The 21,277-nt window shown below is 37.1% G+C and overlaps 1 protein-coding gene across 2 annotated transcripts in view; it reads left to right on the top strand.

Moving 5' to 3' along the window:
* The first annotated feature begins 250 nt into the window (after nucleotides 1-250).
* PRKACB (protein kinase cAMP-activated catalytic subunit beta) overlaps nucleotides 251-21,277 on the top strand; it is a 136,871-nt gene continuing 115,844 nt past the window's right edge. The window contains exon 1 of one of the 2 annotated variants that reach the window (XM_082834716.1): nucleotides 251-514. In XM_082834716.1, the coding sequence (XP_082690842.1) occupies nucleotides 469-514 (46 nt within the window). In that variant the 5' untranslated portion in view covers nucleotides 251-468. The remainder of the gene's footprint in view (nucleotides 515-21,277) is intronic. The other variant, XM_082834718.1, reaches the window with a different exon arrangement.

The following is a 21,277-nucleotide window of genomic DNA, read 5'->3' as shown; positions in this document are numbered from 1 at the left end:
ACCACGTCCCGGCTCGGTGGGCCGCTGAGGTGCCAGCCGAGGTTACCCGAGTCCGCTGCCCCCGGCTCGGCCCCCCTCATCCCGCCGCCCTTGTACGCGGCCGACACGTCACTTCCGGCGCGCGCGCCCGCTGGTGAAGAGGGACAGGGTCGGGGCCCCGGCGCGCTGCTGCCGGGGGGCGCGCAGGGGGGGCGGGGCTGGGTAAGGGGGAGTGTCTGCCAGCCACAGCCGCCGCCGCCGCCACCGTTGCTGCCGTTGATATCGCTGCTGCCGCCGGGGCTGAGGATTTTGCTGAAGCCTTGGCCTCAGAACCGGCCCAGTCTTCCCGCCCGCACTCCGGCCGCCAGCGCTGAGAGCACTGACCGCGCTGACCGGTGCAGAAGCAGGAGTTGCCTCAGCCTGTGGAGCGGCGGGGACGGCCCCGGCTCCCCTTCCCCTCCCTGACCCCTTCCTTTCATCGTCTCAGTCATGGGGAACGCGGCGACCGCCAAGAAAGGCAGCGAGGTGGAGAGCGGTGAGTCAAGGGCTGGGTCTGGGGGCCCGCCGGGCGGGCCGGAACGGGGCACCGAGCGCCCCTCCGGGTCGGAGCCCGGAGGCCGCTGACACGGTCCAGGCCTCGCAGCGGCCGCCGGGAGCCACTCTAGGGAATCCTGGGGACCCGCTCCCTTCCTCTTCCACCCCCTCCCCCCAGCTCCGGCGCGAGGGCTGAGCGCCGAGGGCCGGATGGAGAGGGCGAGGGAGGAGAGCGGTCCCTGCAATTCCGTCTTTCACTAGAGCGCGCGCCGGGGGTGGGGTGGGGGGGTCTCCCATGCTTAGATGCTTCCCCAGATATGGTCCGGATAAAGAAGTCTCTTGGACCATCCCAGCCCTCGCTCCCCACCCCCAAAACGCGGGCCCCCTCTTTGGGAGCCACAGGTAGTGTTGTGAGCAGAGTTGGCTCTTTTCCCTCCATCACTTGGGTCCATCCCAACCTTATCATCAGGTGAGGGGCTGCGGGTCTGGTCCTCCGCAGGTGAGGTTAATCCTAAGTGGGCAACTACGTTTTAGAGATCCTCCGTCTTTTCAGATTAGGAGTGGAAAATATAATAAGAGTAAACAAAAACTTTTCCCATTAGAGAAAAAAAGCAAGGCAGGTTTGCCTTTTCTTGAGACATGCAAGAATTTGCTACAATGTCTATAAAACTTAAAGGTCACTCTGAATTGAAGTGCTTCCAGAATACGGTGGATTTCTTCTGAGAGCTGAAAGTGCAGGCACTCTACACTTTACACCAAACAGTAAAAAGTCATGAATTTCTGTATGGCTATATGGTTTTATTTATTTATTTATCTATCAATCAATCCGTCAGTCAGTCTGGATGGTTTTTGCCTTTGCCAGGTTCAACTCAGATTTGATGATTCAGGATGAACAGAAAACAAATAGTATTCGTTGTGTGACCGGGAGTAAATGACATCTCAGCACTTGAGGGAATGCCTGATGAATTTATTCCAGTTTGTGTAAATAGTATCTTTTAATGCTTCTATGTTTTTACTATGTTTTAGGTTAATTTCATAATTTAGCATGAAGGAAATAGCTTTTTTCGGTATCAGTAAAGCAGAATCGATTGGGAAATATCTAGTCATTCATTTTGTTTAATGTGAATAGTTAGATCAGATTATGTGGTTTGTGTTTCACCAATAAAGTTTTGGTGTTAATTTTCAGGAGCTCCAGAAAAGTTTAATGTCTTTAATATGTGATATGGAGATTTTAAAAAGCCAATATAGAGGTAGAATTTTAGTGTTTTATTTTCTTTAAGTGCACAAATGTAGTAACTAACTGTACAAAAAGTATTAATGTGGAAAGTAAAGAATTACTTGTGCCTTTCATCATTTTCCTTTTTAATTTAAAGCTAAAGATAAAACATGTGCTAATTGTATTACAAAGAGTGTGCTTGGTAATGGAATCATATCAGTGATTTTTATTAACAAGGGCTGGCCTGTACAGTGTTTATATTTTTAACAGTGATAGTAGACTCTTTTGTGATTTAGATATTTCCATTATTAAGTTACCAAACTAATTCTCCCCTAGACAGTATTAATTTGAAGCTCGTAGCTATGGGATAATCTTGGAATATTTACAGGAAACAGAAAGGAAACTTCAGATGTTTATCAAAATATCTTGAAATTATTCCTATGAATAAATTCTTTCCTAAGCTTTAACTGTTAGTGATAGCCTAGTTCTTAAGTATGTTAGCCAGCTTTTTATATAAGTTTATTTATGGAAACTGAAGGTCATTATAGTAGTTTGAATAAATGTTGTGAAGTGATAAAAGAAAATAGCAAGCTATGTCTCATTGGGACAATCATTGCAAGTGTCACATGTTGATCAGTTTGTAATTTCATTTGGAGCAATTGTATCAGGTGCATGTTGCTGCTGTTCTACTGTGGTGAACAAAGAAATTTTATCAATATATCTTAAAACTTAATGAAAGAACAACTTTTACCATCATATACCTAACTGTTCTGTATAGTTTTTAAAAATTACTTTTGAAAATATATGCCTTTCAAAATTTGAATGTAGTTATTTAAACTTCAGCTGATACATAAAAGCATAAACTTTTAGAAATATAAGTGATTCTAGAGATCAGCCTGTGTAATCATTCCATTTCAAAGCCAAAGTGCCTGACCTCTGAATAAGCTGGAGCTGAGATCATGCTATTCGTGATATCAGAGTAAGGAATAGAATCTGATGCCCTGACTCCATACTGTATCACTACATAATCAATTAATATGAATATTTTCAAAATATCTACAAAGTGTATTAGTTTCATATGGAGACTCTGTAAGTAAAGCTCAAGAAATTTTACTATCTAGTGTGAGAGAGAAAATGTACATATAAAAGTTAAGTGAAAAGCAAAATATGACAAGTGCTAACATTATGGAAAATGAACTTAAAACTTTGAAAACTACCAATAGGAAAATGTTTGATTTGAAATGATGATATAAAAATATCAGGCCAGTTAGGATTTGAGGTTTGGCCCATGCCTCATACAGGTGACTCTGGAGCTTAGTTCTAAAAATATTCCAGAAGAATGAAGCTGGGCATAAAAATATTTGAGAACAGTCTTAGTTAGTTTTGATCATCTGGTGCTTATGTTGTACTCTATTGAAATCTATCCCTCTACACTTAGAATAAAACATTTTCTGGGGTAAGACTTGAAAGCTGGGGAGATTTCATTTTCATATCCACAGTTTCTGGAGATCACATTAAGTTGGGTACCTATTATTCTACTGTAGTGAACTAGGAAATTGTATTGATATGTCTTAAAACTTAATGAAAGAGCAACTGTTACTTTTACATACCTGTTCTGTGTATTTTTAAAAATTACTCTAGTAAAAAATATGTGTCTCAAAATCTGACTGTAGTTATTTAAACTTCAGCTAATATGCAGAAGTATAAATTTTAGAAAAATAAGTGAGCGTACAATTCTCTGAGAAATTTTAAACTTGTCATTCAAAATTGTTTTACTTATCCTGTCTCCCACTTTTTACTTTACTCACAGCCCCCAACATAAAAACAGATGCCATCTATTTTAGCCTAGGAGGGGTTTTTTGTTTGTTTATTTCATTAAAAAACAAACAAACATTAGATGTCCTCTACCCCCCACCACATGTTGCTTGGGGCTTTATGTTACATTCTTAGCGCCAAGGTGTTGAGACCTATGGGTAAAGTGTTGGTAGAGATTTGAATGCAGATTCTCCCATGATTGCAAGTGGTAGAGCCACCTGTAAGCCAGTGTTCATATAATGAGTTTTGAATGTTTTCCAGAGTCTCTCTGTCTTAAGAACTTTCGAAGATGAATGGAAGTTAAAGAAAGTCACCAGTAGACTAGTTTCAACCAAAATGCAAGTTTCATAAAAACTAGCATTTTTTTAAAGACTTACTGTGTGCCAGGTTCTCTAGTACTTTGCATTCATAATTTCACTTAATCTTTTCAACTGTATGATATAGTTGAAATGTATTTCTCCATTTTATAGATGAGAAAATGGAGAAATATATTTCTCCATTTTATAGATGAGAAAAAGGAGGCTTAGAGAGCTTAAATGACTTGTCTAAGGTTGCACAGCTAGTGAGTCAGGGAGTAACGTTTGAACTTAGGCAGGTTAACCCCAGAACCTGAAATCCTAACCACTGTGCAAACAGCCTCTGTATCCAATGGAAAATCTGATTCTAAGATACACAGAATAGCTTACACTTCATTTTAATCTGTTTATTATTATAGAAAATTTTGGTGGTTTCCAATAGTATCTTTATTTGGATATAGTAGATATCTTAAATGAAAGAGTTAATTTTTCCTTGTACTGTCTTCTAGATTCAATTTCTGTAAATTGAGGATGAAGGATTAAATTACCTTGAAAGTCTTTTCAGATTCAATGTGGTATAATTTCAAATTAAGCCATAGAAAATTAATTTTATATACTTAAAGCATTCATTAATATTTGTGTTTAATCCTTTTTTTCTCATTTGTAAATGTATACTTTCCCTTTCTGTGAAATAGCCAATTGAAAAATTACTTTTGAACTTATATTGCCATTTTAAAAGTACTTGGAAATTTGCATTTTACCATGGTTTACAATAGCACTATCCAATCAAACTTGCTGCTGTGATGGAAATGTTTATATTGTCTCATGTGGTAGCCACTAGCTACATGCAGCTATTGAGCACTTGAAATGTAACCTGGGCAACTGATAAACTGAATTTTTAACCTACACGTGGCAGTTAGTGTTTGGTATATTGGACACCACACGTTTAGAGCATAGCTGTCTTTACATGTAATAAAAACGCCAACCCATCTTTCCATCATCTTGGTAATTTGTGGATCCTCACAAGTTTGTACAGATGAACAAAATGCTGTATTTGTCTTTTTTCATACTAGAAATTAACTTATTTCTTCAGTATTTCCTCTGAATAAGCATTTATACACCTAGTGAACAGATTATTATAGTTTAGTAATTTGTGTATAATCTGTAAAGTTAGGTACAAAGTTAATTTCCTTATTGGACTCTACTACAATTAGAATTTATTAGTTTTTAATACTGAATCCCAGTGAATACATTTTTATTAAAAATTTTTATAGATTTAAATGTTGATTAGGAACAAGTTCAGTGATCTCATATCTTATGTCTTTAAACTTTTCAATTATCATATTTTTTTAAAAGAAAATCAGCAACAGATATTTATTCCATTTTAATAGATTGCCAGAAGAATTTTGGAGTAGTCTTCCTTAGGTTAAAAAATAAAGAAAAAAAAGTGAAAATAAACAGCCACACTATTTGGATGATAAATACATATTATCTCATACAGTTCCATGATTCTCTGATTCATTTTGTGCAGATCATCTACTGTGTAAAATTACCCTCCTGCTCAGGAACCATTTTTCCCATTCTCCTGGCCAGTGTCCTCTACTTAGGATATAAACAGATTGTTGCTTTTCATTGCCAGCAGCAGGATAATTAGAGGCATGAAAGCCAGTTTAGAGAAGTAAGCCATGGCTGAGTGGCAGAAGCAGCAGATGAAAAGATACTAGGTAAGCCAACATAGCTATTAAGATTCTTTCAGATAGTAAGGAGTTGACCATAAGTCATTTTGATATTCCATTAAATTAATAAAATAATTAGTATAATTTACAAAATTGTCTATATATCTATGTGATAATAAATGTTAGTACACATATGTGTCCACATTTCCTCAAGGGAATAAATCTTAAGTTTTTAACGGAAAAAAACTATGTTAAATAGGAAAATGTGGAACTTATAGGAGGTAAATATACCTAGGTCAGTACCATATTATTTGGAATATTTTATCTTAATTTAAAAAATATTCCTCAAGAGTCCCTGTATTGTTCTTTTCTTTGTTCATTTGTTCATTCATTCTACATATTGAGTTCCTAATATGTGACACTTTATGCAAGTCTATGGGAATAAAGGTTGAATAGGATACAGTATCTGCTCCAAAGTACCTGTGTTTCAGAAGGGGGAGACAGACATGTCAACAACTTAATGAAAAACAAAAAACAAAACAAAACAAAAAAAAACTGTTACAAATGCTTTTGTAAAAGTTCACTGGGGAAACCAATAGAAAGTATGGTCATTTCCACAGAGGTGGGGGGAAGTGAAGTTCAAAAAGGACTGCAAAGACGAGGTGAGCCCGGAGTTGAACATTGAAAATCGTAAATGTTCAACAGCAGGATCACAGGAGGAAGTATGTTCTGAGTAGAGAGAGCACACAGAGTGAGCAAAGATACAGAGGGGTGAAACAGCATGACATATTCAGGGACGAAAGTAAGTTGTCCATTATGACTAAATGATAGAGGATGGGGTTCGTGGTAGGGAAGAGGGGAGATTGTACAATGAAAGATGAGACTGAAGAAATGGACAGAGACCATGAAAAGAGTTTGAATTTTATCCCATGGACATTAGGGAGCTACTGTGAAATAAGAGAAAGATATGATAAAATTTGGGTTTTAGAGAGATTACTTTGGTGGTAATGTGAAGATGTCACCATGGAACAAGTGAAGTGTTTGGAGGCAGGAAGATCAATTAGAAGGCTCCCTCTCTCGTGAGGGACTTTGAGGGTCTGAATCAAGGTGGTAGAGGTAGGGATACAGGAATGATCTGAAATGTGAGAAATTTGGAAACTAAAAATAAGCAGACTGTACTGTACTGATTGCATGTTGGGAATGAGGAAAAGGAGGAATTGGGAATAACTCCCAAGTTTTTAGCTTCTGTGTCTTGGTGGCTGGGTTGTAATGCCAGTAATGGAGTTAGGAAATGGATATAAGGGGAGGAACAGATTTGGGGGGGCATATTGAACTCAGAGTGCCTATGGCATTTCTGAAAAATGATTTCTGATTGGTTGTTTTATGTGTGGATTGTCTATAATTCTCCCAGCTGTGAGGGAAAGAATGACCTTGGATGGTCAAAGGATCTTTTCCAAATTTCATCCTCATTTTGCTCCCCTTTTAAGGCCAGCTGTTTAGAAGCTATAAAACTATATATGACATCTGACATGACTTATATAAATTAAGAACTGTAGCCACTAAAAGTTTAGCTTCTTTGTTTTGAAAAAAGTAAAAGCCAAAGCACTGATGAGAACAGCGTAACTTTTAAAGAAACAAAATAATTTAAAGTCAGATAAAATGTTACTTTTATAATTAAAGTAAGCATCCTATATGCTGTTGAGTTTTGTAGAGTCATGTGGAATAGTGGAAAAAACATGTAAAATATAGTACCAACATATATTGTACTAAGTAAATATCAATATTCTTCCCTTAGCGTTCTTTAAAATTGATATTAAAAAGTTAAAGTGTGACTTAATAGTAGGAATATGAACTTAGAATAAGAAAAATCTAAATTCTCTTTTCTAATTCTTTCCATTAGTTTGCTTTAGACAAGTGTTTTAATACCTCCAAGCTGTACTATAAAATTGAGAAGGATGAATTTGATAAAGAGGCTGTGGCCTTTTCCAGGTTTATAATTCAATTTTTCCCATATATTTATTAAAAGAAAGAAGGTATATTTTAAAAGTAGCAAGACCGGAATAAATTATAGAGGAGTCTTACAGAATTATGTGGGTAGAGAAATGGCAAATGATCCTCAGTGTGAGCAAATACAAGGTAATTTATTTAGGGGAAATTTTTGATCTGTACTTAAATAACGATAGCCTCTGAGTTTTGGCCTAAGAAACAAATTTTGGAATCACTGTATTGATCTTTGAAGATATTTTCATGTTCTGCTGTAGGTAAAGGGACAACTTAAATGTTGGTCATCAAGGGAGTGTATTAGAAACAAACATAAAACAGTCTACTCTTAGTGTAAAATCCTTAACGTATTATGTGTAGTTATGATGTTTTGTTTATAGCAGAACTGGAGAAAGTTAAGATCAGGGCGGCTAATGGGAGTAAATGAATTGGTATATTGTATGAGGATAAACTTAAAACAAAAAAACAAACAAAAAAAAAACCCCAGAACTCTTCATTCTAGAAAGATTAGGGCTACACGATTGAAGTGTATAAACCAAATAGTATAGACAGAGAAAATCTGGCATTATTCACCTAAATTTAGAACACTAGAACTCATGGGCTATTCCTCAAAACTAGCTTATAAAAGCTAGTTGTAGAGCAAATAAAAGGAAGTACAGTGAAACCTTCATAAACTTGGCTTAGAGAATAAATATATTTAACTGATTATTTATGTTTAAAGGTAGAAACATTTGTGCTTACAAATTCAGCTAGTATTTTTATCAACTTAAAAATTGTTGGAATGCGTTGATGCGCTTTTATTCTTTTTATAGGTTTTGTAACCCTTTCAGCCCCTTACAGCTTCAAAAAGACTCATCAGTATTAGTAGACCTCTTTCTTGCTAATATTGAGGTTTACTACCATAATGCAAAAAATAAATTATTTCCCCTGATATGGAGGTATAGCTTAAAAGTTGCTTAAATATAGAGGTATAACTTAACTTGCTTAATTAGAGTTGGAGGTATAGCTTAAATTTTTATATTTCAATCCATTATAATTCATCTATTCATTTTTTTTTAATTTCTGGGGGGGTGTGTAGGAGATACAGAGTTGTCTTCATGTAGCTCATAGTCTAGTGGAAGCTTTAGAAAGTAAATGCATAATCATGAGAATTTTGTAGGAAGTATATTATAGAGTATTTCCTGCAGTAACAATTTGGTTTTTTACTTTTTGGTTATAATAGATTCAGTAATGTTCTGTATCTATGTGGATAATTTTCTGAATCAAATTTGGGACTACTTGGGACTTCCCCGGTGGTCCAGTGGTTAAGACTCTGCGCTTCCACTGCAGGGAGCACGGGTTTGATCCCTGGTCAGGGAACTAAGATCCCACATACTGAGTGGCGTGGCCAGAAAAAAAAAAAAGGGGACTCCTTTAAAGAGAGAAATGAACTAATTGACAGTTCACAATGAAGGATAATTCAGTAGCACATTTGACATTAGGGCTGCCTTATAAAATCCAATGTAAATGCCATATCTTTAGCTGATTTGCTGTTACAGGTATAAAGTCCCAGGCTTTATGGCTATGGTTTAAGATTGTATTCCCTGTTGCCTACTATTCATTTAATGTTAACTTTTCAATGACTTCTGAAATTTTTGTTTTCTAGTAAAACAACTGTTGAATCTAAACCTATGAGTCCTTGGCAAGTCTGTATTCTCCATCTGGACTTTGACTCAGAAAATCAAAGATACTGTCTTGAGATCTCATTATTTTAAGGTTCTACTTAATGGGTATTCAATTTCCACTTATTCAAGTAGAAGACCATATAGCATCAGCAGACCGTTGTGGTATGTGAGCCACAAAATTGAAAGAAACTGTTTATACAGATATTACTTAGCTTCTTTTCTAAGAGCCAATTCCGCTAATTTAGCTCCTCCAATCCTAGCTCAGCTAGGATCCTGTCCTAGCTCAGCTCCCTAGATGTATAGAAGCCATGAAAGGTTAAACTGGGGAAGAATATGAATCTCTCTTTAGGCTGTAGTCTTGAGGTTACTAAATAAGCTATAGTTCAACTGATAGAATGATGCAGAGACAGAATAGTCATTTGTTTGTCATTCATTCAATCCTTAAGTTATTCTCAATCAGTACTTAGTAAGTGCCTACCTTGTACCAGGCATTGTGCTAGTCCATAAATGCAAATATGAGAATAAATGTAAGACTTAGTTCCTATCCTTAAGCTGGGAGACAGATACATTCAGATATTTATGATAAAAATGTACAATGATACACAGGTGCCTGAGATTGATACTAGGGTGAAAATACAACATAGGAGTTTATATGGGAATAAGTATAGAATTTCTGAGATCATCTTGGTAAATAGACTGTAACTGACTGAAATAGAAATTGGTTTTGAGTCCATTTTGGAGATGTTTACATCTGTAACTCTAGCACTTATACTAGCATTGATTTCTCAGCTGTTTCTCCTACTACACATTGTGATATGTAAGGGCAGAGACAATATCTACCTTGTTTAGGTAGATATCCCCCAAACACAGTTCCCAGCTCATAGTGGAAGCTAAAACTATGGATAATTAAATGGATAAAAAAACTCAAGCTTCTTTTAGAAATGTTTACCCTCCCCCCTCCCCAGTTAGCAGGTACTTTCTCTGTAATATATTGACTATTTGGGTCTAGTAGTTGATTTATTTGATAAGAGGGTACCTCTTTCCCTCTCTTCTTAGCACATAGTAGTTTATTCGACGTTTATATGTCAAAATTATATCACTTTTAATTGGTAGGGAGAGATTGGTCTCAGGCTTCAGCTAGGAAGACATTAGATTAGGAAAAACTGTTATGCTCCCAGCCTCTTAAAAAAACTCTCCTCATTTGAGGCCTGAATGTTTGTGTATCCCCCAGATTCATATGTTGAATCCTGACTCCCAAGTTGATGATATTTGAAGGTGGGATCTTTGGGAGGTGGTTATGTCATGAGGGCGGAGCCTCATGAATGGGATTATAAAAAAGGCTGAGAGAGCTCCCTTGCCCCTTCAGCTGTGAGGTTAACAGTGAGAATACGGCTGTCAATGAGGAAGTGGGCTGGTACCAGACACCAAATCTGCCGGCACCAGATCTTGAATTTCCAGCTTTCAGAACTGTGAGAAATAAATTTCTTTTATTTATAAGCCACCCAGTCTATGGTATTCTGTTATAGCAGCCCAAACAGACCAAGACAAGACCTATACCATTAAGCTGTATCACCATGTTCCTCGTCTATGTTGCTGTCATTTACCAATCTCTGGCTCACTTACTTTCATTCATCAAAAACTTTGGGTCACAAAGTTTCTCTATACTGTAAGCCCTGTATTCATCCTTGATGGCTTTAACTTCTGCGTGATGACTCATCCATTATCATTGCATCTCAATTCCTTGACCACATTATCGTTATCCCCTTCTCTTCACTTCAGTTCAGATAGCCAGTCTCACCAGCAACCTTGTCATAATCATTAACTGTGCAAGAATCACTATTGTAGGCATGTCATTCTCTGATTACAGTGTCCTCTCCTTATTGTTTGCTTTTTAAATATTCCCATTATGATCATTCTTCATTAGAACCTCTCGCTTCATTTTTTCTTAACCAGTTTAGATTACGTGGTCCCTGAAATCCTTTGCACTTTTCTCTTTTTATCACATCCTTCCTTACAGAAGTCCAGTTGATAAACTTAACTTGCACTTTCTTAGTGCTTTCAGCCAGGAGCTAAGCACTGCTGGAGAAAGCCACATGGAAGGGGCACTATAAATTCAACCTCAAATGGGCTGTCAGCATGACTTGACAGTTGAACCACATTTCTCTGATTAACTCTGTTTCCCATTCATTACAATTTCTATTTCATTCTCTTCTTTACACTTCTGAAATCCCCATTATGTCTCTCATTCTAAGCAATGATCTTGCCTCGTATTTCGCAAAGAAAATGAAAGGTATCAGACAAGAACCCCTTCAACTTCTTATATCAAACATCCAGATATCCTATATTTTAACTTTATCTTGTTATTCTGTTATAATAGAGGAGTTGTCTATTCCATTTATCTATTGTTAAATCACATCTCTCGTTTAGTGGCTTAAAGCAGTGACAACATTTATTTTGCTTAGGAAAGGGCACTTTGGTCAGAGTTCTACAAGGACATCTCATCTCTGCTCTGTTTGACAACAACTAGCTCAGCTCAAAGGTTGGGGCCTAGAATCGCTTAAAGACTTGCTCATTCACATGTCTCCTTGTTGTGCTGGCTGTAGGTGGTTGGAACCTTAGCTGGGATTTTCAGCTGGAATATCTACAGGTGGCCTTTACACGTGGCTTGGGCTTTCTTATAACATGGTGGTTGAGTTCCAAGGGAGAGGGAGAAGAGCCAGGTGGAAGCTGTATCCCCTTTTATGACCTAGCCTTAGAAGTCAAGCAATGTCACTTCTTCTGCATTCTGTTCGTTAGAAGTGAGTCACTGAGATGAGTCCATATTTGAAGAAGGTGTATTAGATTCCACCCTTTGATGGAAGGAGTTCAAAGAATTTTTGACATATTTTAAAAACCCACCACGTCACACATCTTTCTCTGCAAGGCCAACCCCTCTACCATTACTTTGGATCCCATCCTCTCTTGCTTTCCCAGGAACCTTATGCAATTGTGTATTTTTCTTTTTTTATATTCAACCTGTCTTCTCATTTGTTTTAACAATGTGCACCCCTTTTTCTTTAACTTTCTGTTTTGCTTTTTGACTACATTTTCTTCCCTTTTTCATCTCTCACCTAAAGTAAACTGGTCTATGACTTACTGTACACGTGGCCATTTCAGTTGCCTTCGGTGGCTAGGCAGGTAATTAAAATCTGTGTTGGATAAAACGTGAAGCCAGGATTAAAAAAAAAGAGAAAATGTTCTTTTTTTCCTCTTCTTGCTGTATTATAGTTACTTACAGTCATGACGCAGAGAATGTAACCTACACTTAATGCAGTTCAGCTTTTAGAATACAACACGTTTGAAAACTTGGTCTGCTGGTAAGTAAATCAGTATGTAACAACATAAAAACATAAAAAAGTCTTAAAATGAGAGAGGGGCAAGTGGCTAAAAGTTTGTGCAAGGAGGTGATCATAATGCTTGGCCTTGGGATTTATGCTTTTAAGGAGGAAAAAGGATATAAGGATATGAAGTAGAGTGAAAAGAATTGGAGACCTTGATAAGGTCTGAAGATTGTTGGAGTTGAGATATTAAAGTGAGTGAGCTAAAAAGATAGATAGATGGTTGTCAGAGAGAGGATAGAATGAAATGGGTCTAGGGTATAATCTTTCAAGTAAGTGTCTAAGATAGGGTAGTGTGTAAATGTATATATTAAGTGAATATAGATACTAAACTAGAAAGGTTGGAGTATATACATACTAAATAAACATGTATATTAAATGAACTACAATAGCCTAGTTTTATTTCTAGTGTTAAATATAAGAGATATAGGGCTTCCCTGGTGGCGCAGTGGTTGAGAGTCCGCCTGCCGATGCAGGGGACACGGGTTCGTGCCCCGGTCTGGGAAGATCACACATGTCGCAGAGCGGCTAGGCCTGTGAGCCATGGCCGCTGAGCCTGCACGTCCGGAGCCTGTGCTCCGCAACGGGAGAGGCCACAACAGTGAGAGGCCTGCGTACTGCAAAAAAAAAAAAAAAAAAAAAAAAATTAGAATTTAACAATATAATTTTCAGATAAAAAGGCAAATATTAAATGTATTTTAGTGGCATGAGTTTTCAATTAATAGTGATAGCCAAAGACCAAGTGGGATCATGTTGGTTTATATATTCTGTAGATTAAAATATACTTCAGTTTAAATATGTATCTCTTCTTGAATTTAAAAATATTCATACTTGCATAGTTAAATGGGAATGTGTTCTTATTCTCTGTGGAACTATAGCTTTTATTAACAGCTGATTTAAATTTATCTAATTGAGAAAGGAATTGAATTATTCCCCTCCCCCTTTTAAAAAATCAATTACCTGAAAAGCCTTTGAGAATTTAGAAGCTAGCTACTTAGGTGATCAGAGGTTACTTGCCTGGACACTTAATATTATTAACCTGGAGTCTGGATCACACTGAGATCTAGAAAGTAATAAAAGTGTTCTCAAAGAAATAATAATAGATGTTACAGCGTATTTATATCAGTTCACACAGGTACTTTCAAAATCTTTCCTAATCTGCAAAATGGAGATAGTGCTGAGTTGTGAGATTTAGGAATCGTATATGATGTGTTTCTCATGGCACCTAGAAGATGGTCAATAAATAGCAGCTATAGTTTTTAAGGGAAATCCTTAATCACTTTGTGTATAGATTGGGCACATTTTTTAACAAGTTGTCTGAATTGCAAGTTAATGGACAACTAGAAACAGCAAATTAATCTACTGGAGTAATGTTATATTAGATTATAAGGAGCTGACATATTCATAACCTCAGGATCATCAAGAATAAAAAGATATAAAAATCCAGTGGGAAATTTTAGCGTTATCCACCAAAACTTTAAAAATTGCATAAAGCAGCTTATATCATTTATTTCTCACCATAACCCTATTAGTAAATACTGTTATTACCATCACTTTTTTTTAAGTACTAAAATTAAGGCTTAGAGAAGTTTAACAAGGTCACACAGTTAAATGGCAGAGCTTTGTGCAATGCAAACTTAGTCAATTTGTTCTAGGCCTTCTACTCATAATCACTAGTTATTCTGCTCTCCTAACATGGTAATGATAATTTTCTTTTAAAAATTGTACATTTGAAACTGTCCTAGAATCCAAAGAGCCCTTAGAAGATCTGTCTACCTACCATATCACTTTTTAGACTATTATTTAGCTTTTCCTATGTGCCAGGTACTGTTGTTGGTGCTATATGTATAATAACCCACTTAATCTTCACAACCCTTTGACATAGGAACTATGATTGCTCTTATTTTATACAAGAGGAAATTTAGGCACAAAGAGGCTAAGTAATTTGTCCAAAGCCACATGGTTAGTAAGTAGTCAGGCTGGGATTTGAACCCAGGCAGTGTGACTCTAGAGTCTGTGTTCTTAACCACTATACCATATTGGCTGCTTTTCTTAAAAATCTGTAAATGTTTTACTTTATTTACTTATCTCTTGCATAATAATCTTACCAGTGGTAGAAAACTCAGTACTCTATCAGCCAGGGTTACACCAGACAAACAGAATAAATAGGCTATATATTAAGAGATATATTGCAAGGAATTGACTTATTGATTATGGGGGCTGGCTAGGCAAGTCCAAAATCCATGGGGCAGGCCGTCAGGAAGGGCAGGCTGGAACTCTCAGGCACAGGCTGAAGCTGAAGTCCACAGGCTGACTTCAGGGAAGCTTCAGTTCTGCTCTTCAAGGCCTTTCAGTTGATCGAATCAGACCCACCCATATTATCTAGGATAATCTTCTTTACTTGAAGTGACCTGATTGTGGACTTTTCATCACATCTACCAAATACCTTCACAGCAACACCTAGATTAGTGTTTGATTGAATAACTGGAGACTATACCCTAGCCAAGTTTACACATAAAACTGATCATCACAGACATTGTTTTTTTTCTTTTTTAACCCTGGGGTGGAGGGTGGGGGGAGCTTTTCATTTTCCTAAGCCAGAAATGGAACTTTCTATTCAACCTTCATTTATATATTAATCACTCTGGTACCTCCTCAACACCATCCACCCCCCACCGCCATTACGACAGCCAAAAAAGATTTCAAGTGTTTTGTGATAGAAGGCATATACATAAATCATATTGTCTTTAAAGTAAAATTTAAAAAATAAACAGGACCCTCAAAATAAAGTAGATTAAGATTGAACCAGAAAACTGATGGTGAGGCTAGTTATTATATTTGAGCATAAAATTTAGCACTTTTTACATGGCAAGGGAGTATACAGTATAGAACCTCTTCCGAATTCACTGAAATTCTAACAGAAGTTTAGCATTGAATTCTAACAGGAATTTAATCTATATAAATATAAGGAGCATTGGCCTACATAATTCACAAGAGAACTATTGTTTGATAAAAGAGGTAACTCTCTTTAGATTACTAGGTGCAAGAAGGAGGGTTTCAGAAAGCTGCCTGCAGTTATTATTATTATTTTTGGGCAATTTTTATTTGTATCTTGACCATTTTATCCTCTTTTGATAAATACGATTTAAAATGCCATAAGATCCTTTATTAAGAAGAGGATTTAAAGTGCTACATCATAGACCTTCAACTAGACTAAAAAGGCTTATAAGAATCTTAAGTGTGTGTCTTACAGACCCTGTCAATTAGACAGTTGGGGTTTCTAGAAATGAGGACTTTGTCCTGTAACACAGCAGTCCCCAACCTTTTTTGGCACCAGGGACCGGTTTCATGGAAGACAGTTTTTCCACAGATGGAGCAGTGGGGGGAGGTTGTGGGGGGGATGGTTCAGGTGGTAACGCGAGTGATGGGGAGCGGGAGATGAAGCTTCGCTCGCTCGCCCGCTGCTCACCTCCTGCTGTGCGTCCAGGTTCCTAACAGGCCTTGGATTGGTACTGGTCTGCAGCCTGGGGGTTGGGAAGCCCTGCTATAGCAGCCTTACATGAGGCCCAAGGTAGAGAATGGCCTTTCAGAGAGAAATGTGAACATGGCTTTTGTCTATTGGAGTTGATTATAATATGATAACATGAAATCTAGGGTTTTAAAAGGAACTGTATCACTTAGATTGAAAGGGGCAGAGAGAAGTCATAATGAAAAGAAGTCTCTGCGCCCTCAACCTCCTGTGGAAAGGAAGCAGGCTGAGAAGCTACTCAGCTCTAAACATAGGTCATTTGTTATGGAAAATGAAGGATGACTCAGGATGCAGCCAAGAAGCCAGAGAGTAGAGCTAAGAGATATGGAGAACCACTTCCAGGACTAGTCAAGGAACTGGTGACTTGTGCCTAACTGGATTTCAGACTTGCTATTGACTAATGACTGTTACGTACCTCTTGTTTTCTCCCTTTTTGAACGGTAGTGTCCCTTGCAATTTTCCTGTTCCTTGCCTCACCATTGTATATTGGGTTTGTATTGGGCAGATAGCTTGCATCTTCACAGGTCGTCAAATTAGAGGAATCATACCTGAGGAGCTGCAGACAAGAAACTGGATTTGAGGAGCCTTCTCTCCATCTGCACCTGATTTAGACTAGGTCCTGTACTCTGAGCTGATGTTGTAATGGGACTTTGGGGGGGGCCTTGGGAGGGGTTAAGTGTATTTTGAAAATGGAGAAGTGTAAATAATATGTGGCCAGAGGATACTGTGACAGAGTAGCGATGGCTGCAAATTTTTAACCACACTTTCCATCCAGAGGCATAGTTGATTTCTTCACTCCCTTTAATCTGGGCTAGACATATGATTGTTTAAGCAATAAATATGGTGGATGTGATGCTGGGTCAATTCCAGGCTTATGCTTTTAAGAGGTCTAATAGCCTGTGCTCTTATAGAAACCAGCTGCTGTGTAAGAAGTCTGACTATTTTGAGACCAGCATGCCCAACTAGCCACTTGGAAAGAGAAAGAGAGAAAAGTGACAGAGAGAGAAAGGGTGGGGGGGGAGACAGAGACAGAGGGACAGAGGGAGTTAGAGATAGGCCATATGGAGTAGCACCTAGGCACTAGACAAGTGAGTGACACTTTCTTAGCCCTTTCAGTCAGCCCAGGCTTCAACTGAAGCCAGATGAGTGAGTGAGTGACTCAGCCAGCAGTGAGAAGTGAGACGCCAGACGTATGACTTCAGCTGGGCTGTTCCAGCTATCCTCCAGCTGTTTGAGTCACCCAGCTCAGACCCCAGACCCCAGATAAGCAGTTCCTACTGTACCTTGACCAAATTCTTGAACCACAGAATTGTGAGCAAAATATGCTCACAATTAACACTAAGTTTTGGTGTTTGTTACATAGTGATAGACAACTGAAACACATGCGAAGGAACTGAAATACAGAAAAGTTCTATCACCTGCCCAAGTTCAATCACATTTTAAACTGCCTATGTCCCTGTTCTTTCCAGAGGACCCCCTGGAACCTCTTTTCCATTATTAGCAAACCTGTCCGCACCTACAGGTTTTCCATGTAATGTACATTTTTTCCCTACTACCTCACATTGATAGTTGGACAGTTATGGTTAGCATACCTCCTTGATTTAATTCTAGAGTAATGATAGAATCTGAGATACAGCTGGGTACTATTCCTTAGTTTAAAATATCTCAAGTGGGATCTTCTCCTCTGAGTGTTTCATAAAAGAAATCCCTCACGCAAAAACATTTAGTTATTAGCAAAGTACAACTGACTGAAAATTGCTTAAAGGAAATTCAGGATCATTTATATAATATACCAAAAGGTAAACAATTTAGTACTCATGAGACATTAAAGTTTTTCTCAAATGTCCTTCTGATTGTACTCTTGATTAGAGGTCTTCTTTCTTGACCATTCACTAGAACAGAATGCTACCCTGGTCACTTCTCCCTTCTGGATATTTTTCTCTGGAACATCTAATTCCTTCCCACCACCTCATTATTCAGAGAAACTTCTTGCTTTCACAGAAAACCCAGGCACTGACACTTGCTTTTTTTTTTTTAACCTGGAGTGAGTGTATTCAACCATTTCTTTCAACAAATGAATTTTCATAATAACAATTATGGGAAATTTTCTACTCACCATTACTTATATATAATAAAAAGAAAAGAAAAATCTCAACCAGAATCCCACCATTCACAGATAACCAGTTAACATTTTTTTCTTCAATATATCCTTTTTAAAAATATATGGGTTAGTTTTAACAAAAATGGGATTATAATAATATTGGGTTGGCCAAAACGTTCGTTTGGTTTTTCCATAAGATGGCTCTAGTAGCGTTTATTTGTCTTTAACTTCATTCAAAACAATTTTGTTAGATTGTATTGTGACAGCTGTCATATCAGTGTGTGTTTATAGAAAAACCATCAAAATTGGTGAATTTTTGTGTAGCCATTTTAATACTGAAGATGGAAGAAAGAACATTTTCGGCATATTATGCTTTAGTTTTCAAGAAAGGTAAAAACGCAACTGAAATGCAAAAAAAGATTTGTGCCACATATGGAGAAGTTGCTGTGACTAATCAAACGTCTCAAAAGTAGTTTGCGTGCTGGAGATTTATCGCTGGACGATGCTCCACGGTTGGGTAGACCAGTTGAAGTTGATAGTGATCAAATCAAGACATTAACTGAGAACAATCAATGTCATACCACGCGGGAGATAGCCGACATACTCAAAATATCCAAATGAAGCGCTGAAAATCATTTGCACCAGCTTGGTTATGTTAATCGCTTTGATGTTTGGGTTCCACATAAGTTAAGTGAAAAAAACCTTCTTGACCGTATTTCCACATGCGATTCTCTACTTATACATAATGAAAATGTTCTGTTTTAAAAACAAATTGTGATGGGCCATGAAAAGTGGATACTGTACAATAACGTGGAACGGAAGAGATCGTGGGGCAAGTGAAATGAACCACCACCAACCACACCAAAGGCTGGTCTTCACCCAAAGAAGGTGATGTTATGTATATGATGGGATTGGAAGGGAGTCCCCTATGATGAGCTCCTTCCGGAAAACCAAACAATTAATTCCAACAGGTACTGTTCCCAATTAGACCAATTGAAAGCAGCACTCGATGAAAAGCGTCTGGAATTAGTTAACAGAGAACGCATAATCTTCCATCTGGATGCTGCAAGGCCACATGTTTCTTTGATGACTAAACAAAAACTATTACAGCTTGGCTGGGAAGCTCTGATTCATCCGCCGTATTCACCAGACATTGCACCTTCGGATTTCCATTTATTTTGGTCTTTACAAAATTCTCTTAATGGAGAAAATTTCAATTCCCTGGAAGACTGTAAAAGGCACCTGGAACAGTTCTTTGGTCAAAAAGATTAAAAGTTTTGGGAAGATGGAATTATGAAGTTGCCTGAAAAATGGCAGAAGGTAGTGGAACAAGAGGGTGAATATGTTGTTCAATAAAGTTCTTGGTAAAAATGAAAAATGTGTCTCTTATTTTTACTTAAAGCTGAAAGAAGTTTTTGGCCAACCTAATAATAGTATGGTACTTACCACGTGCCAGTCACTATTATAAGTGCTTTAACCTGGTTTATTTTATTTGATCCACCTCACTACCCAGTGTGGTCTGTACTTTTGTTAACACCATTTACAGGTGAAGAAACTGAAGTAGTTAAGTAATTTGCCCAACAGCACATAACTGGGATTCAAATTTAGGTAGGCTTGATTTTAGAGCCTGCAATTTTAACCATTACCCTAATCTGCCATCTAAGTATACATTCTTATACTTTGTTTTGTATTTTTTCATTTTTACAGCACGAATTTTTCCATGCAGTCAGATGTTATTCTGTAGGGAATATTTTTTTAACGTTCAGTTTGTTAAGTTTATTGAAATAATAACATGTATAGAACTAATTTTTTTAACTCTCCACTTCAATAGTAACCATTCTTCCTACTTCCAATAGCGTTAATTAGTTTTGCTTGTTTTATAAATGTTATCATACAGTAGGTACTCTTTTGTGTCTGATTCATCCCTATGGTTGAGTATAGTTAGAAATTGTTCTCTTGGCTGTATTGTATTCCATTGTTTGAGTATATCATAATTTATCCATTCTGTTGTTGGTATATGTTAAGTTTCCATTTGGGGGCTATTATAAATGGTGCTGCTATAAACATTCTGGTACATGTATTCTGGTGAAAATATGTATGAATTTCTATTGAGTATACATCTAGTTGTGGACATTCAGCTTTAATAGATACAGTCGATAGTTTTCTGAAGTTGTACCAATTTGCGTTACTGTCAGCATCATATGAGAGTTCTCATTGTTCCACAATCCCAACAACTTTTGGTTTTTCCTTCCTTGTTTGCTTTAGCAAAATACTAGTGTTCCATTGTATGATTATTTACTGTCTTTAAAAAGGCAGCTCCTGTTGTTGGGCATTTAGGTTGTTTTCATTCTTTTTTTGAAAAGTGTTGAGACTAGTATTCTTGTAGATTTATTTTTTTAGACTTCTGGTACATGTTTTCCATGCACATAATAGTACAAATAACATGAGTGTTTGTTTCACTGAAACATTATAAGAATGAGTTATTGTAAGTTTCACAGCTTTAGTTAATCAGCATGAAATAGCATCTCATATTTTTAATTAATTTTATTTCTAGCAAAAGTTGAACATTATGTTTATTGGCAATTTTTATATTTTTAATAAGTAACCTGTTCTCATCCTGTGCTCATATTTCACCTGAAATATTTGTGAGTGTCTTTATTATCATTATTAACCCTTCTCTGGCTATATGTTATAAACTTTTACTATTTATCTTTCAGTTTTGCAAAAATTTAAGTTTTTATGTAATCAAATGTATATTTTACAGTTTTTGTCTTTGATATCATGCTTTAAAAGATCTGCTCATATTTTCAACTATTCCATTCCATTCTCTTCTTCCCCTTTGTGTATATATATGTGTATGGGTACATATATGCATATATTTGTACTGTATACATACATATATATATTCAAGTTTTACCATTTGAAAAATAATATGAAAATGTAAACTTTCTCCCTCTATGTCATGTCATCTTCTTTTTCTCAAATCTCTTTTAAAACTAAGCTTCTTAATTAATAGGCTAATTTCACAGCTTCTACTTTCTTTCTGTTTATACCTCAAATCCTAAGGTTGATTTCTGTTCCTACCTGCT

Source organism: Leucopleurus acutus (genome assembly GCF_964270905.1).
Source record: "Leucopleurus acutus genome assembly, chromosome: 2".
Lineage (NCBI taxonomy): Eukaryota > Metazoa > Chordata > Mammalia > Artiodactyla > Delphinidae > Leucopleurus > Leucopleurus acutus.
This window is presented reverse-complemented; position numbering and strand designations above follow the sequence as displayed.